At 32.4% G+C, this 16,637-nt stretch overlaps 2 protein-coding genes across 2 annotated transcripts in view; one reads left to right on the top strand and one right to left on the bottom strand.

Annotated features, from left to right (window-relative positions):
• LOC117114922 (Down syndrome cell adhesion molecule homolog) overlaps window positions 1-7,115 on the top strand; it is a 30,539-nt gene extending 23,424 nt beyond the window's left edge. The window contains exons 26-34 of the mRNA XM_033258540.1: window positions 29-325; window positions 457-685; window positions 995-1,113; window positions 2,416-2,607; window positions 3,018-3,146; window positions 3,454-3,699; window positions 3,945-4,146; window positions 4,307-4,473; window positions 4,877-7,115. Coding sequence (XP_033114431.1) covers window positions 29-325; window positions 457-685; window positions 995-1,113; window positions 2,416-2,607; window positions 3,018-3,146; window positions 3,454-3,699; window positions 3,945-4,146; window positions 4,307-4,473; window positions 4,877-5,163 — 1,868 coding nt within the window. The 3' untranslated portion in view covers window positions 5,164-7,115. The remainder of the gene's footprint in view (window positions 1-28; window positions 326-456; window positions 686-994; window positions 1,114-2,415; window positions 2,608-3,017; window positions 3,147-3,453; window positions 3,700-3,944; window positions 4,147-4,306; window positions 4,474-4,876) is intronic.
• Window positions 7,116-7,705: 590 nt separating this feature from the next.
• Window positions 7,706-16,637, bottom strand: LOC117114933 (cell division cycle-associated protein 7-like). The gene is made up of 9 exons (XM_033258558.1): window positions 16,480-16,637; window positions 15,148-15,252; window positions 14,793-14,861; window positions 13,625-13,807; window positions 12,633-12,737; window positions 12,103-12,237; window positions 11,109-11,258; window positions 10,760-10,896; window positions 7,706-9,667 (listed from the first exon to the last, which is right to left on the bottom strand). The coding sequence occupies exons 2-9, from the start codon at window positions 15,241-15,243 to the stop codon at window positions 9,652-9,654; spliced, it is 891 nt and encodes a 296-aa protein (XP_033114449.1). The 5' UTR covers window positions 15,244-15,252; window positions 16,480-16,637; the 3' UTR covers window positions 7,706-9,651.

Below are 16,637 nucleotides of genomic sequence, written 5' to 3'. Positions count from 1 at the left end.
AACATATTGTGTACAAACTTTTAAACAGCTCCTATTGCGCCGTCTACCGACATGATTCTTTTGGAAAAGAATGCAACCCTCTTACGTTTAAACTTGGAAAGTTTTGCTTCTGGCGGCTGTCCAGTTGAAAGTTTCACAGTCCAGCATAAGTTATTTGGCCATGATAAATGGAGAATAGCGGCTAGTAATATTCCAACACCATCAAGCACGTTCATTTTGGATGAACTGCATCCCTCAACATGGTATGTCATCAAAGTTACAGCAGTCAACAGTGCTGGACCCAGTGATTATGAATTCCGTGTTGCAACCAACTCATACACTGGAGGTATGTAAAAGAAACATCCCAAAATAAAGATCATTCACATTTGTGATTGAAATAGTAAATTACAAAGATTTTTTTTATACCATTTTGAATATTTTAAAGTCTGACAATATGAATGACTTATATTTGAACAGGAACAGTTCCACCACTTGTGTTGGAAAGCAAGCCCGAGGAGCAGGGACTTCCATACTATGGTGATCCTAAAATATTTGTACCAGTTCTTGGCGGACTTATCTTGTTTATTCTACTATGTATCATAGCTATAGTGCTTTATAGACATACAAATCATTGGAAAACAAAACAAGCTACAACAATCTCCGCAGAAGGATGTATGATGACAATAGACATGGAGTCACATATAAGGTACATTTTACAATAGACCTTTCCGGAGTGTCAATCAAACTTAACAACTGACTAATCAGAACAGCGCTAGGAATGCGCGCGCGTCTTACAAACACACGTGTTGTCCCACAAACGCACGTGTTCGCGTATGTTTTAACACTGCCGTCTCGTGGGACCTTAGCAACAATATCCAAGGGGCGGAGCTTAGCGGAAACGTCCATTCTATGATACTCCGATAAAACAGGTAGATTAAAAAAAAAAAACACTTCAGATAATATTAGTTTATGTTGCCTATCTATAAGTCAGTACCGGTACTTTTTTTTTTTACAGGCGGGACGACATAGGATCACCGAATGAACATGAACCATTCCTCGGAGAAGGAGGAACACCATTAAATAATCTAAATAACTCAACTAAAAATTGGATATTTTCACCAAATGATGATATAGGTAAGTACAGTATAGTTTACTGTTGCTGTAGCTGATACTGTTGTTGTTTTGTTTCTTTTGTTGTTTTTTTTTTAAATTCTTTATTTTGGTCCTCATTCTAATAGTAATTCGGAAATGTTGCTAGGCCCTTCGGGACACGCGGAAGCCGCAGTTCAGCGCTACCCACCTTAACTACAACATAATGGACACATACGTATACAAACATTGTTCTTAACCCGCCTAATTCTTAATATAATTAGGGTTATTTGAGAAGCCATTTTCAGTACAAGAAGCAGCTAACCGCTACTACTTGCTGCTGTTGCCAACTCTTGCCCTGGCTACTATCACCACTAGCATATTCTTATGTACTGTCAGGGGTGGCGCCAGGATTTTGCCCGAGAGGGGGTGCCGCAAAGTGGGCGTGTTCAGGCGTCACTCAAAATATTTGAAAACTGATCGAAAAATGACAATTTAGGGGTTTCAAAGGCTTATGTAATCGATTTTAGAGTCTATGTGTAAACAATATACCGTAAATATTTTTTTTCTCCCCTACGGGGGCCTAGCCTCGGCACCCCCTCCTCCTGTGCCACCCCTGTGTACTGTTCTACTAGAGTGGCCCCTTGCGCAATGAGTTTCTGAAGGCGTTTATAGCCTACTAGTGTACTACCAGTTTTCGTATTGTAATTATCATTCACTCATTGTAATTATAATTTGATTAATATTATTGGACTTTGTATTTAAAGTATTCATCTTTTGTATTGTCTAAAAGGTTTATTGATCATTAGACCTCTGAATGTTATTTTTACAGAAATGTCCCATCGTCCCTCACACGAAGACGATTCTCCCAAAGAACTTAACGTACATGAAACAAGTCCAATTTTCTTCCACACATTCCAAGATCACCCTCCTACCACAAGTCTCCAATCATGAGTGTGATGTATTTTGTTACATGCTGTAAATATTTATTGTTGTGTTGGACTGTAAATCCTGTAAATGTGAACGTCCAAATAATTGTATGTAAAAACATTGTTTTCCTATTTTTATTACTGGTAGACTATGGTATACCCTTGTACATGCAGCAATACGTACCCTCCCTACTGCTGAGAGGATTCGGAGTATATTTGTAGGCCTACCTTATTTCAGGTCCCCTCCAAACCTCTCAGCGGCCCCTTTCATTTTGCATGATGCTTAACCTCTTTTGGTGAGTCTCCGTTTTACTGAATGGAGCGGTTTTCTAGTGTTATTTGTGTTTTTTAATTGTGTTGTGTATTTGTGTTTCAATTCGGTTTTCTTTATTTAGTTTGCACCCCATTTTGTTATCAGATGCATGCCATTCTGTCAATCTACCTGTGAACGACCCTAACATCAACAGCATATCCCCTGTAAGCTTCACAACATTTCAATATCCAAGTTCACAAGAATCTACACAAGGAGCTGTCGGAGGCGTGTTTAGTAGGCCTACAGCTAATGATAGTCCTTACCATAATATTGCAACAAGAGGCCTAGCTGGCAATGGTATGTAAATTTGATTGTAAAATAAAATGTAAAATGATTTATTACATTTGTGCTATAAAATAAAGACTATAAAAATAAAGTATTAATAATGACTAATTGAATACAGTTAATGTAGGCCTACTTATCATTTTCGAAATCGGTTGAGATTCATGCAAAACGATAATTTATAGATTCTTTGTTATTAAAGTATACAGAAAATAGAAAAATAATTAAGTGCAGATTCAGATAAATTTATTTATTTTTAAGCCATTGTATTAAATAATAATAATAATAAGATTTATTAAGCGCACATCTCCATTTAATCATTAACACCAATATCATCATTGTCGTCGTCATAGGCATCATTCATTATCATTATGAATTATTATAAATATTAAATATACTATTTTACTATTATTTATCTATTGTAGAAAACGTGATGACGTATGATTCAATAGTGACGTTTCAACAATTACGCCCACCGCCATTACCAGAGAGACCGCCAGACCTTTACTCGTATTACAGAAGCACACCCAATCATTTGAATATTGCAACACAAAGTAAGACTTGAAAGGACACGTCGAAAATCACAATTGTTATAATATGTGTTTTTCCTTATCTATCTTTTTTTGGCCAATTATTTTACATGATATTCGAATTCCTCCAGTGCTATTCTGTTCCATTTAAATAAATGTTCATATAAATGAAAAGCGGCCTTTAATTCATCATACAAATGTGCTGTAAATAAATTCATAGACTCTGTGGTTTTAACTCAACAACACTTGTACATTTATTATAATAATATAATTATTAAGTTATAGTGAATCAGTCACATCGACATTCTTTACTTGTTTTGTTTTATTGTAGATTTATCAATTAGTAGAAATTCAATGGACACCAGCTACTCGTCTGCCCAAGAAGAACTGACGTCACACTCAGCAAAAAGGCGTACCCTGTCATCGAATAGGACGCACACGATATACAGAAGCATAGACGCACAACATAGTTCAAGCAACAGTGATTTAGACACAGGGATTAGGAATTCTTTTGTAAGCCTAGCAGATCCACCGGTTGATACAGATTCATCATCTCCAGAACAACTTAAAAAACAAGGTATGAATACCAATTTTTTAACAACCTCGGCTGTATACCGGTCTGGAACAAATTCCACTTTACACTATTTTACAAAATATGATCATACAAATGGGAAATTCATCTACATTGAAAAGATTCGACGTAAATTTGCCAAAACGATTTTGGATTTCATTGTTTTATCCTTTAATTCCTGCTTTTATTTTTGGTTTTTTTCAGCAGGCGCTATGAAAATAGTTTATTTATATATTACATTTTTTTAATAGGAGCCAGACCACGAGAGCGCATGTTTAGAAGCCAGACAATTCATTCAAGTGACGCATGCGAGTCAGACGACCAGTTAGATGATAGATATTCGAAATGTTACAGACCTTCCCGGGCAAAGAGTGGAAACAGAGGGTCGCGGAAATCAAATACTTCAACAAAGCCTAATAGCAGATCTAAAAGAAACTCTGGTAAATCCAGAAGGTGTGTGCAAGTTTTAAATGAACAAATTATTATAACAATCTTAATCTTTGTTGAATGGGACATCTAGGTATAATTGTTGCCGGCCATTCTACAATATTTTTTATGACAACCTACTCTTAAAGATCACTTTACAATATAACTACATTTTTGCTCTTATAAGGCATGGTAAGCGACCAAGCAATCAAACAAATATTACGTCAGAAAGCACTGCCGAACAGTCCCGTGCATCAGATGGATCGCAGAAGTACGAGGCTGGCGAATGCATGCACCGTCATTCAGGCGATTTCATGCAAGGCGGCATGAGGTATTACGCAACCAGAATCAATGGTAAGGGAGATGTCAATGAATAGAAATCAAAAAAAAAACCTTGAAAATGCTTGTATTTTGCGGTAATTTTGCATGCCTATATTTTGTGAATTGCGTCAGTTTTTTTTCTATTTAAGAAAAAAAAAATGTCAATGCGTATAAATGATATAGGTCTAAACAACAATAAACAATAAAATTAATAATTTACTTATGCATTTACTAACCAATAAACAGATTTGGTATTCCCTCTATGCCTTTTGCTAAATGCAGTCCTAATGACGTCAGAACAAAAGGCCTGTATTTATATTTTTAATGAGCGTTAGTGAATTGAAATTGTAATTTAATTGCACAATGAAAAGGGTATAACTAATATGAATACGTAATACACTTATTACTGTAATAATGTTAATTATCATGTTTGAAGGATTTATGAGTGAGCCTGAGCAGTCTCGGTCGGCGAGGAAGCATCGTCCCCGTCGACAAGCGTCAACGCCGGCGCCTCAGTCGAATCCTGCATTAAGTAGGCCTAACGCCTGCATCCCTGACGGTACCATTGTTGGTCAACGAAAACGATTGTCCAGATCCCCACATAAAGGCTTATCAACCGAAGATAGTACAGACCATAACGAAATAGAAATCGAGATGTTGTCGCAGGACCAATTAACTGACACGTCGGGAAACGGCTACGTCGAGGAATTCACTATAGTTTGAGCACGTAGTCTATGGTAGTCTAAGACTTATTTAATTATATAGAATACCCTTCATGCTGCATTAATCAGTTTGGAATCATCAGGTGCTAGTTTTTATATATGTTTTGAGTATTTCAATTTATGCAACGTTTAATGCGGAATGACGAGAATGTTTTAAAAAATAAATTGATAAATATTGTATAACATTGTTTTTGTTAATGTATTGTACTACCTAAGTGTCCACCTAATTTCTAAATTGTATACTTTTTAATAGACAAATGTTTAATGAAAAACGCTAGTTATAGATAAATGCATTTATAAAGATTGAATATTAAGTATTAGGCGTAGAAATGATCTTTAAATATATTTATTTCCCGCCATATTTGTTTTATAAAGAGTTGATATTTTTTAAATAATGTAAGTAGGCCTATGTGCAGCTCGACAAGTATAACTGATACGACAAAGGAAACGCAATAATTAGCTACAATATGCTGTCAATGTGCCGTAATGTTAATTGGAACATTTGCTGTACTCTGTTAAATTCAAAGACTCAATAATAGTATTAATTAAAGTAACTTCCATAATTTAATTTAATGAGTAACCTAATAATTAATGATATTAATTTACACCATTTATTTATACCATTTATACTGGTATTCAGAGCAAAATAATCTTAGGATAGACAAGTAAATAAAGGGAGGGATAGATAAATTATTAAAAGGAGGTAAAATGGAGGGTGCGCATGTGCTGGACCAATCTTGTTATAACCTAATTACATTTTTACCCAAATGTACAATGCTATAGATCGCTTGTAAAATTATGCACAAGAAGGCATATTACCAATTAAACTAACCTGAATTCAATTTTGAAGTATAATTTGCGCAATGCTGAAATAGTTAAATTACAGAATTAAAAGTTATAGAAGAAAAAGTAATAATCTTTAGTTAACACCCATGGTGTACATCAATACCAAAGTTATATGTGATTTACTATTATTCATTGCGTATTACGCAATAACTTGAGAAAAAATAAGCGTGTCTTAATGGGAAGATCCAAGGGTGTGTACCATTTGGTCTCCCTACTCAGTTGGTAGATTATTCGAACGGTAATCGGAAGGTCTTGGGATCGAATCCCGATAGGGACATACGTTTTTCTTAAATTATCATCTTTAATTAACACCAGTGGAGGTGTATATCCATACCAAAGTTACTTTTATACATAGTATAAAAGCAGATGCCAGTAAGAGCGTGTGTCTGTTGTCATGTGTAAGTTGAGTCACTTATTTTGCATTCGTGAATTCTGATACAATGAGGAATCATCCTCAGACGATGGTAATAATATGAAGATCTTCTGATAAATTCCAGAAAATTTAAAGAGGTTTATAAAAATATTGATTTACGTTTTAAAACAATGAAATATTCTTAAGGATATTAAACAGCGGTGCTGGAATTATCAGTTAATCTGCATTATCTAATGTCAATATAAAAAATGCATGAAAATATGCTTGTTATAGCATTTAAAAGTGATCGTAAGTCTGGCGTTTAATGTATCGAAAGTATAAATGACGCATGACATGAATAAAATGCTTCTTTATAAAATGAATGCGAATGTGTCAAGAAAAAAATTAAAGTATATTCCACCCAAAAAAACAATTGGAAAGTAGGTAATATTTAGTGAACTAAAGCCGAGTCAGAAGCGCACAAGCAGAATAAAAATGAAATGTAAATATGGCTGTATATGAAAAAATATGAATAATTATGGGTCTGCAAAACATATGTTACGCTTATCATGGTTTATTATTGTTTTACCTTAGAAATGCATTAATAATGTAAGCCTAGGTAAAACAAATTTCATTGTTCTCATGTTCGATCAATTAAAATAACGTATTCTTGATTCTTATGCCTATGTCAAAATATCTATGTTATTGTTTATTTGTTTGTGGAAACAAATACATTACTGCCGAAATACATGTCAATATATGAATAATTTGTGACTTGTTAGTTTTATTTTGACTCTTATTATGTAAGTGGGCCCATCAAATCTTGCATCTACTGTTACCTCACATCCATCCATTACGTCATATATTCTGTCTCTTATACACATCTTCAACGCCGGCGCCTCAGTCGAATCCTGCATACCTTTCTTTTAAGCTTAAATTATATTAGTTTTATTCATTTCGCATGCAGGCTTAATTCTGGAATAATTCACATTAAAAACTATGAAAATGATATTAAACAAAGTTAATTCAAACATAATCGGTACAGTATTTTCATGATCCATTGGTAGCATAATGTTCGAATCAGTCAAAAACGACTGGGTGAAAAATAGCAATAACACAAAGGGTAAAGCTAATGGTTTCTGTCAAAATTGATGCACACCACAAATAAGAAAGATCAATGATATGTCCTCATATTAAGCATTTGAACGACAAACGTTTCCTTTTTGTCTTTAACGTCCATTTTATATATACATACTGTATATTACATTAAATATGAAAATGAACAAAATGCAAAATGGTGGTTAAATAATTTTAATTTTTAAGAAAACAACCGACAAAGCAGAAATTAAAGAAATCCGTCAAAATACGATCCATTTATTCGAATAACATTTGTGAAAACTGACATTTGAAACTGTAAACAACACTGAAGCAGTAACAATATTCAACAGATTTAGAAACACTTTAGCATTAAAGTGCAATTAAGAAAAGTGCATTTGTACTATTACAACTGAATTAGCAGCATTGGCAATACGTGTATAATTTAGGAACGATTAGAACAAGAACGGATACTCAAACACCTTTTGTAAAAACAGTGGCATTTGAATAAGAGCATCAATATCAATCGGTAACAATGCTTAAATACAACATTTTAGATTTTGAAAGTACAGTGAAAAGTTTATTAGTATTACAACTAAAGTGCACTGGTAACAATTTATTATTGACAATTAATTATCGCAACATTTCATATGTCCTACAAGGCAACGTCGAATTTTGAAAAATTTAACTATGGCAGTACAAAAAGCTAATTTAAGCAATTACTAAAACTTTGAATACATTGCATGGTATTAGAATATTATATAGAAGTATAATAAACTGTAGAAAATTCATTACATTTTTTAACACATACAATTTATACCTACTTCAAAAATTTAATAAAATTATTTAAAAAGAATACAAAAATATATATAATGGTGTAAATGAGTTGAATGAGTAGAATATTATATAGAAGTATAATAAACTGTAGAAAATTCATTACATTTTTTAACACATACAATTTATACCTACTTCAAAAATTTAAGAAAATTATTTAAAAAGAATACAAAAATATATATAATTGTGTAAATGAGTTGATGAATACACATTCTCGCTTGCTATACTATACTAATCTTAATTTTGAAAAGAAATAATAAAGTGAAATCTAAACCAATATTTGATGGTATGGTCAATAAATTTTAATTCAAAATAAAAATTCAAATGAAACCAAAAGTAAGATTTGATGGTAGTCTTTGAATTTTACTTCCATTTAAAAATCAAAAATGGCAGTTTTATAAATTTTATTTAAAATAATAAAAAAAAGTTGATGGCATTATCATATTTCAAAATAAAACTTCAAATCAAACCATAGGCAATATTTGATGGTGGTCTATAAATATGATTCTAAATAAAAAATTCAACTGAAACTAAATTCAACTGAAAATAAATTTAATAGCATAATCTGACTTCAAATAAAAATTTCATCTGAGGTAATATTTGATGGTATTCTCTTACTAAATTCTCTTATAATATGAGCAAAAACCTGTCTTCAAACTAAAATAAAAGAATAATAAATCCTGAACATTAGAGCAAACACATAGTACACTACATTTCTACTTTAGGCCCTGTCCACACTACCAAAGTTTGTTTGACAAAAACATGTGACATGCCTAAATATGGTCATGATGACATCACATCTTGACCATATATAGGCACATCATGACTATATATGGTCATGATGACATCATATCTTGACCATATATAGCCATATCATGACTATATATGGGCATATAACAGTTTTTATGTCAAATATTTGATAGTCTGGACAGGCTTAACATAGTACACATAATTATATACGGATCTAATATTATAATAAAAGTAAAGTACTGCAACTGAATATGTTTTTGTTTTGCATCATCGATATTCATAACTTTTACAAAGATGTCGGGACATATCTTTTACTCATTGATAAAAACAGTTATTTTTAAATTAATGGGATGAGCTAGATAGACTTTTAAAATTTTCCTCAATTTCCAGCACAAGCTGAAAAGCTTCAGCACCTATTGTATTAGTAAATCTGTATAATTTCATTTATGCAGCAAATGCCCTGAAAATAACACAAAACGTTACACGTGATTGATTACAACTCTTAATATTGTTATGTCTTTACCTTAATTCACAACTTATCCAATAAACAATGGTACTATTCCTTTAGCGATTCCATTAAAGTGATCAAGATGACAAAAGGAATGTAACACCTCATGCACTAGCAAAGCTGTGGATAAAGAGAAAAGAGATATTAAATTTAATATTTTAAATTTAATATTATTCAAAAAGGAGACATTATTTGGCCTTCTAATTACACCAACAGTGTATAAATATCAATACTTCATTATTAAATGTAATTTCTGTGAAAGGATTTCAAAATTCAGGTTATATTCATTATGCCAAAATAGGGTAAACATATTGCAATACATTATGATTTCACTCAGCATTATTAAGTTTTTATTGTACTTTGATTTAAAACATTTTTTTAATAGTGTTATCTTCTATTTATTTCTGGCCTATGTAATTAGAAAATACTGAAATAACAATTCTGTAGATTGACGATTAAAATATCAAAAAAGACTTTTTAATCAACTTAATGGAATTTATAATAAAAAAAGATGTTTGAGGCACACTGATATTCCATTATCGTCTGATTATTATTATATGCAAGTATCTTAGAATCAAATTTTATGAATACTGTGTAATATAACTGCTTATTAATCTTAGAATCTTCTAAATTTGATTTTATTGTACTTTTAATGTTTCAGCTGCCAGGCGAGGATTGAATAAACAATTAAAGAATAATTTCATCCCTGTTATTTAGATAATTCTTTATTTCTACTTAACCAAATGAAATTACATTTAACTTAAACCCTCTTAATGAGGGTATAATTCCTACATAGGGAGCCTTTGATTTGTTCGGCAACATGATGCTAGAATGGATTCACCCATTCATGACCGTTCTGATTCTCTGCACAACGTACATTCGGTGAGACTGCATCCTAGAATTCGAAGTAGATTGTGTTAGTTCGTGAAATCGCAGTAGCACGTCAAAACGAGCGCGTATTAGTTGTCAAGCAATTTTGTATTCTTTACCACAGAAAAAGTCCTTAACGACAACAGCGCGTATTTTGATGTGCTTTTTTTATTTCACGAACTAACACAATTGAATTTAATTGTGTTAGTTCGTGATGCGAGCGACGAATTCTGATGAGAACTCGATATTATCAAATGCGCAGGTGACTCTACTATCGCTGCCAATCACTTAAAAGCTCCCCAGCAGAACTGTGATAAAATGGGGAGGGGGGCAAACACTAACCTTTCTAGATATTCTCGGACGCTGTTGAAGCCACTGTGCTTAGCAAGGTGAATAAGTATTCCGGTAGCATGTCGTCCTTTCTTTTTGCGACAGAAACTGCAGTTGCAATTACCTCTACATGGTGGGCATGTCCATTCCTTTAAAAGTACAAACATATTTAAAATACACACAATACTTGATTTCAAGTAATTTCTTTTCAAGTAATTAACAAATTGATAATATATAAATCTATGAGAAGCACAATTGAAGTCTATTAAATATTAGTATCACTTGTCGTATAAAATATTAACCTAACTAATATTAATTTTACTATTAAGATAATGTTCTATGTTTTTTTTCTATGACTTACTGGATCTTTCAAACAAGTCTTTGCATCTTCACCATAGCGGTTACGCAAGCAAGGTCCACAAAACTGACCTCTCACCCCAAAGCAGGATTCAGAACGGCAGATAGTTTTCATATCTAGAGTCTTCTGTCTGCATTGATGACAAGTGGTTCCCTAAATATAAAACCCGAATAAAATTATTAAATCTAATACTGCTAAGTGGTTTGGCGCAGCGGGAACGGTTTGGTTTCCTAACCTTGAGGTCAGGGTTTCAATCCCTCGCTGTGCATTTCGCTTGTGTCCTTGAGCAACACACTTTATCTGCATTGCTTCTCCCCACCCAGGAGTATCAGTTGGTACCTAAGGAAGTTCCGAGTGCAAAATGTGCTGAAATATTTCATGCAGCAAACTATGGAATTCCCCCATAGCCATCGTTCCAATGACTAGGGTAATAATGAGACTTAGTTGTATAGTGCTAAATAAAAACCTACATATTATTATTATTATTAGATTAAGGGCATTCTGTGTAGTGGCAACCTTTACAAAAGCATCATGAACACTGCTTCCAAGCAGACACAGCCCTTATAAAACCCCTACATAAGAGCAACAATTTCAAAATTAAACATTTTAATAAAATAAAAAAAATGTAATAATAAGCACATTGACAACAAAAAAATAACATTAATAAAATTAACAGTACTACTTTTATTTAGTTAAATTATATTTTTCCATTTTCAATCTCATCCAACAGGAAGTGACTCTACATTTACCGGTTGAAAAACTAAGTAATGCTCAATAATCTAAGCCTCATTATGGGGCTTAGTGAGATGAGGCTTATATGGAGTGCAGATGTTTTAGCCATTAGGCAAAATCCTTATGTTTGTAAGACTTGAACTACATCTTACCCACCAATCTACAGCTCTACTTAGCGCAGCAAAACAAACAAATAGAAACAGATATAGCTTAGGAATCCACACTACTTATTCATAAACATTTTACCAATCAGTAACACACTTACATATTCACTGTTATAGACCTTCTCTCGGACATTTTCTGCCACATTCTCAATGTCCTCCTCAGTGATCTCATCCACAGTTTTGCTTTCCAGTTTCACGGCACGCCGCTTCTTCTCAGGGGTTGAGTTAGGGGAACTCTAGAAAAACATGACAAGGAAAAAATTTACAATTAAAACTAAATTTGATATCTTCTGCATATCATAGGCTATCAAAGCCCATTATACATTTCACAAAAAACATAATATACTTTTAACTTCAATATATATACTGTTTTTGTCTATATTCCTATAGATTTTTTTTCTTGAGGGACTGTCAAAGATTTTGGCTAATTTCTGAGAGATCAACATTAAGGAGAGAGGAAACAAGAGTTTAAATAATGAAGAAAATGACAATGACAAGCAATTCTTTCAACAACAATGTGAAAGGAGTTTCGGAGACTGACTAGCAATTGATGGCATACTGTGAGTGCAGAAGAGAAGAGCAGAAGGTTTATTCTTAGAACAAATACTGTATACAAGAAAACAATACATACATCATAAACTTCAAATTTGTTGTCCCCCACGCTGTCATCATCATCTGAGCTGTTGGATCCATGGCTTATTTTCTTCTTCATGCCAGGAAATCTAATTAACAATCTCTGAATATATAAAAAAAAAATCTACATTTGAAAAAGAAATGCAGGAAAAAGTTGCTAAGTATCTCTATATTCTAATTTCAAATAATTCTGTTAAAACTTGTTAAAATTTCATATTTTATAATCGGTTTGACAAGCTTGAATCATCAACAAAATTTCAGCATTTTGGAGTGGAGAGCTAATCATTTAGGATAATTGATGTTCAATTATTATTATTATTTAATATTATTTGGAAGGCTATACTTATTCTTTTATTGCCAAAACAAATCAATCACAAAGAAAAAAACAACTGGGTAGTCGGGGAGGACTTCAAAAGTGAACCTAATCACTGTTATATTTATCATGATATGTTCGACCACAAGCAACATTACCATTAAAACACGAATATTATAATAACTTTAAAAATTTAATTTAAAAAACATTTAATTTTTCAATTTTATACAAAAATAAATTGGTGTAGGAGTAGAGGGATTATCTTATGTGACCCCAGTAATCTATAACCATTAGGGACCATTGGAGAGGTTTATAGAGTTGAGCTCCAACCTTTGATATATACATGAACGCCTTTATTATGATTATTATATTCCAGTTACCTTCAGTATATTTTGCTTTTTGGGGATCAGTCAGAAGACCGACTAAGGCTTATTTGATCCTCCATCCTTTTGTTGCATTCTCCCATTTTTTGCTTACTATGGTCTTTTTTCTTTTATCAAGAATTTAATTTTCTGTTAACGTTCAATAAGGATATAAACTTTGATTTTACTTGATTGCATAATTGAGATGCTATATGCTTAAATGTTCAAAAAGTAGAAAATAAATAAATCTTTATACTTCAAGTGAACTTAGATAACTTTCTATCATAGTTATTGCACAAATAAATCTAAACTTACAGATTTGGATCGCTTTGCATCCATGCCAAAAGCTTCTTCACTATCATCGACATCAGCTTCCTCAAACTTCCTCTTGTGGTGAGACCTCGTCATGGGCGGGCTCCTCAACGTACGGGCCTTGCGACTGGGATTACATCGACGAACAACATTTTCGGTGTAGGTTCTTTTAACCTTTGGTGACTTCTGCAAATGTTAATAAAGAGAAAATGAGACAATTATTTTAAATGAACATTTACATAATTTACAATTCTAAATTACACTGAGTAAGTACAAGTCACACTTAACACTAGGTTAGAGAAAACATTTGATAAAATGTACAAAATATCATTTTAAAATCTAGCAAGAATTGTAGTTCTGTTGATAACATTTCAACCTATATCAGAAATCTTTGCCAACTGACTTGAATAATGCCTCTGTTAAAATGATAGGGTCAAAAAAGCTTTAGCCTGTAATATAAAAAGTAAATAAAGAGAGAATCTCAGTGAAAAGAAAGGCTATACACATTTTCTGTTTAAATACATATAAATTTATATTTCAAAAACCAAAAATATAAAGAATACAGAACAGAAGAATTGTAGAAACTACATATAAAATTGAACATTATAAATAAAATAATTATTAAGGAACCAATCAACATGACTTGGGTATGCACTTTTTGTCTACACAGTTAATCAAACAATTATTATCAAATAATTTACAACAACAAAGACAAAGTGGAAACTGGACAGCACTTTGCTGACAATAATCTATATTTGAACCTTAAGCTTTGGTTCACACACTGAATTCTTCAGCTGACTGTGACACAAGTAGTTCTTTCAACTTTTGGTGACCATATGAACAAAAGCTAATGGCAAAATAAAAATGTTAATTATTAAATTTAAATACCACCATCTGCTCAAAACCAAAAAAAAAATGCTGCCCTCTATAGATGTCTCACCAAAGATAATCTAAATATTAATGGTTATAAGTATCTTTTATTCAATGCACCAACAGTATGGTCAACAAATAAATAATACTGTTAATATAAGTACAATCATTATTTAGGTTTTATTAAACAGGTTTAAAATAGTATAGTATACTGTGAAATAAATAGTAAAAACCAAATACTGTATAAGATGTGCAGAGGATGTGAATTGTATTTTTGAAATGAGCTTTGAAAATAACTAACCTTCAATTCTTGTCTACATTGTTTGGGAATGCCAGGCATCCCTTCCAGTTCAGATAGCAGCTTCTTCAACTAATCATATAAAACAAATTAAGCATATTTTTAATTTAATTAAATATAAAACAAATTATTTTATAGTGTTTTTCTACCTTATTTAGAAAATAAACTAAAGATATATCTATTAAGAACATTTTTATTAAATTGGTATCCATTGAATTAGAAAATTGAAGTTTTGCACTGATATAACTTATTCTTAGTTCTTCTAAAGTACTAAATAGATATGTGCGCTTTATAACAAGTCTTATTACACACACTTTCTAAAATCATACAACACCATCAACAATTAATACTCACATACCATTGCTTTATTTTCTGCAATATTCTTGATTCGTTTTGCTTCATAATCTAAATCTACACCCTTTGGTAGGGGAATATCAGGAAGTGACGACATCATTACTGAGCACTACAAAAACAATATTTTTAAAGATATTCATTGAGACTGACAGTGTTAAAAACCTACAGTAACTGGCAATATCACACATACTTTTATTAACGTTTTTGTTGACTGAATACAGGCAGAAGTAGGCCTAATATTAATAATAATAATACCCAGATACCTACCTATACTTATTAAATCAATTATTCAATCAAGTTTATTTAATTTTAATGAATAAAATTAAACATAGTTGGGTAAACCAGAAGAGCTATTAGGTGCTATAAATCATGTTTAAATACAGATTTAAAGCATCCAAAGAAGACTTGCATTGTTTAACTAGCCCCATCTAGTTTATTTATTTATTCATATTAACAATGTGTTCACACTATATATTATCAAGATTGCTTTTGTTTTAAGGCATGTTGTTTATTCATTAATAATATGCCACACCATGTTTGACTTGGATTGGTTAATTTTACCAGTTTCTTTAATTCTGGTATATGGTCCCTATGGACAAAATTATTTCCATTCCTATATGAAAGAACAAAATATTGAATCATCATGGCTTCTCTTAATCTTTTTGCATAATCTTATATTATCTAAATAAATCAGTGGACCACTTGGTTTAAAAAAAGCAAAGCTCTTTAAGTTTGGTCACGCTAGTGCAATAAATACATTTACGTTTAACAAAACAAAATAGAACAAAGAGGTGAAGACAGGACTGAACATAACATGTGTTTTAACATTAATAATAACAATAATATGATAATAATAATAATAATAATAATAATAATAATAATAAAAATAATAATAATAAATATTAAGTCAGCCCAGTCAGTCACTATAACAACCCCCTGGCCAGCCTATAGCGGCACGTGGCTAGGACTTATTAGGGGGCTATCGCCATTAGTGATGCCGATGGTCAAGAAGGTCACTGTCAAGCTAATTTTATATAGAAAACCGGCCAAGACCAGCTCTAGACTAGGCCTGCCGCCTAGCTTAGTCCTTCCTAATCCTAACCACGACTACTGGAAACAATACCACCAAACGCTGCCTCTTCACAATGCAGTGGTTCATGAGGCTGGCTTCTTTATTCCGAAATGGTAGCCAGGACCAGGCCAAGGCCTAGCCCAACCCGCATCCTAAAACTCCTAGCCAGGCCTACCTAGACCACCTACCTAGGCCTTACCAAATATAGATTGTATTTCTTTTTTTTTTTTGTCAGTAATAAGTTAGTAAAAATAGGATACTCACAGTAAAAAGTGTTTGTGATTGCACCCGTTTGCTATGCTTAATAATAGAAAAAGGAAAATCGAAAATGCAATCAGGCTTCGCGTGTTCTATGTGTTTATAGTTTATCTCAAGGGTCTTTAAAAAATACGCCAATCAGCACACACACATTTTCGCGGGTC

Source organism: Anneissia japonica, unplaced genomic scaffold (genome assembly GCF_011630105.1).
Source record: "Anneissia japonica isolate Jap-2015-1 unplaced genomic scaffold, ASM1163010v1 scaffold288189_len579620_cov203, whole genome shotgun sequence".
NCBI classification, from domain to species: domain Eukaryota; kingdom Metazoa; phylum Echinodermata; class Crinoidea; order Comatulida; family Comatulidae; genus Anneissia; species Anneissia japonica.
This window is presented reverse-complemented; position numbering and strand designations above follow the sequence as displayed.